Raw genomic sequence first — 1,632 nt, 5'->3', positions numbered from 1 at the left:
GGGCTGCCCGCTCAGGCGCCCCCCCTTCCAGATGAAGATCACGGAGGCGGACCTGTGGATCGGCACCTACGGCCGCCTCTTCCAGAAGCTCTGCTCCTCCAGCGCCGAGATCCCCATCGGCGTCTACCGGACCCAGAGCCACCTCTTCTCCACGGAGGTGGGTGGGGCGGGCGGGGCCCGCGGAGCCGGACAGCCCCACTTCTCTGTGCTCAGCGTCTCCGTTGTAGTTGGGGGTCTCCATTGTAGTTTGGGGTCTCCATTGTAGTTTGGGGGTCTCCATTGTAGTTGGGGGGTCTCCATTGTAGTTGGGGGGTCTCCATTGTAGTTGGGGGGTCTCCATTGTAGTTGGGGGGTCTCCATTGTAGTTGGGGGGTCTCCATTGTAGTTGGGGGGTCTCCATTGTAGTTGGGGGGTCTCCATTGTAGTTGGGGGGTCTCCATTGTAGTTGGGGGGTCTCCATTGTAGTTGGGGGGTCTCCATTGTAGTTGGGGGGTCTCCATTGTAGTTGGGGGGTCTCCATTGTAGTTGGGGGGTCTCCATTGTAGTTGGGGGGTCTCCATTGTAGTTGGGGGGTCTCCATTGTAGTTGGGGGGTCTCCATTGTAGTTGGGGGGTCTCCATTGTAGTTGGGGGGTCTCCATTGTAGTTGGGGGGTCTCCATTGTAGTTGGGGGGTCTCCATTGTAGTTGGGGGGTCTCCATTGTAGTTGGGGGGTCTCCATTGTAGTTGGGGGTCCGGTCCACGTGCCCCATACGTGGGGTACCTGGTGGGGCCCCTGTGCCTCCCCAGAACCGCAGTGGGCGGCCTGCCCTGCAGATGCCCATGAAGGGCTCAGGCAGAGTTGCGGGGAGGGCACCCCCAGGTACCCAGGCTGCCCCTGGTTTCCTTTGCAGCCCCACGACCTCAGAGTCCAGGTGAGCAGCCCCTTCACGCGTAACCCCGAGGCGTCCTGCCGTCTGCGGAGCCGGCCTGAGCCAGACCCACCTGGCCCGGGAGGTGCCGGCCCTGGGCAGCACCAGGGAGCTGGTCCTGGGACGTGTTGGCCACGGAGCAGCTCCGAGCTCAGGGCGTCCCCTCCTGTACAGATGGGGAAACAGGCCCAGGGAGGGGAGCCCAGGTCGCCGAGCCACACGTGCCACCTGCACGTCGTGTGTGTGGCCCCATCCCGGCGGGACCCACCCTCCCTGTCCCCAGCCCCCGGATGGGGGTCCCCACCTCACCCCTAGAGCCCCACCCATCCACTGAGCCATGCACAGTCCCTGTGCTTCCCAGTCCACCGTGCTCTGGTTTCTCCTGCCCCACAAAGTGGAGAAACTGAGGCAGAGAGGTGGGGCCCCTCCATGGCAAAGTCGGGACACGCAGGGCCCAGACGGGAACCCTGACACCAAGGCCCAGAGGTGAGGGTGCTGATGGCAGACAGGCCTACAGCCAGGGCGGGAGCCTCTGGGGCTTAGAAGGGGGCTCAGCCTGGCTCCCCCCAGATGGAGAAGGAAGGCACTTGTGTCCCTGGGCCCTGTGGTCCCCCACAGGAGGCTGGGGCTGTCCTCCCGTCAGCCGACTGGCTCCCCAGCTATGCCCGCTCCCCAACCCTGCACGCCCCTCCGGGTTCCTCATCCCTCCCAGGCCCTGCACC

General features: G+C 64.5%; 1 protein-coding gene across 1 annotated transcript in view; it reads left to right on the top strand.

Moving 5' to 3' along the window:
* KCNT1 (potassium channel, sodium activated subfamily T, member 1) overlaps positions 1 to 1,632 on the top strand; it is a 43,966-nt gene that overhangs the window by 36,077 nt on the left and 6,257 nt on the right. Inside the window, exons 26-27 of the mRNA XM_014529664.1 lie at positions 8 to 157; positions 893 to 1,222. Coding sequence (XP_014385150.1) covers positions 8 to 157; positions 893 to 1,222 — 480 coding nt within the window. The remainder of the gene's footprint in view (positions 1 to 7; positions 158 to 892; positions 1,223 to 1,632) is intronic.

Source organism: Myotis brandtii, unplaced genomic scaffold (genome assembly GCF_000412655.1).
Source record: "Myotis brandtii unplaced genomic scaffold, ASM41265v1 scaffold691, whole genome shotgun sequence".
NCBI lineage: Eukaryota > Metazoa > Chordata > Mammalia > Chiroptera > Vespertilionidae > Myotis > Myotis brandtii.
Note: the sequence above shows the minus strand (reverse complement) of the source record. Positions and strands in the feature narration are given on the sequence as shown.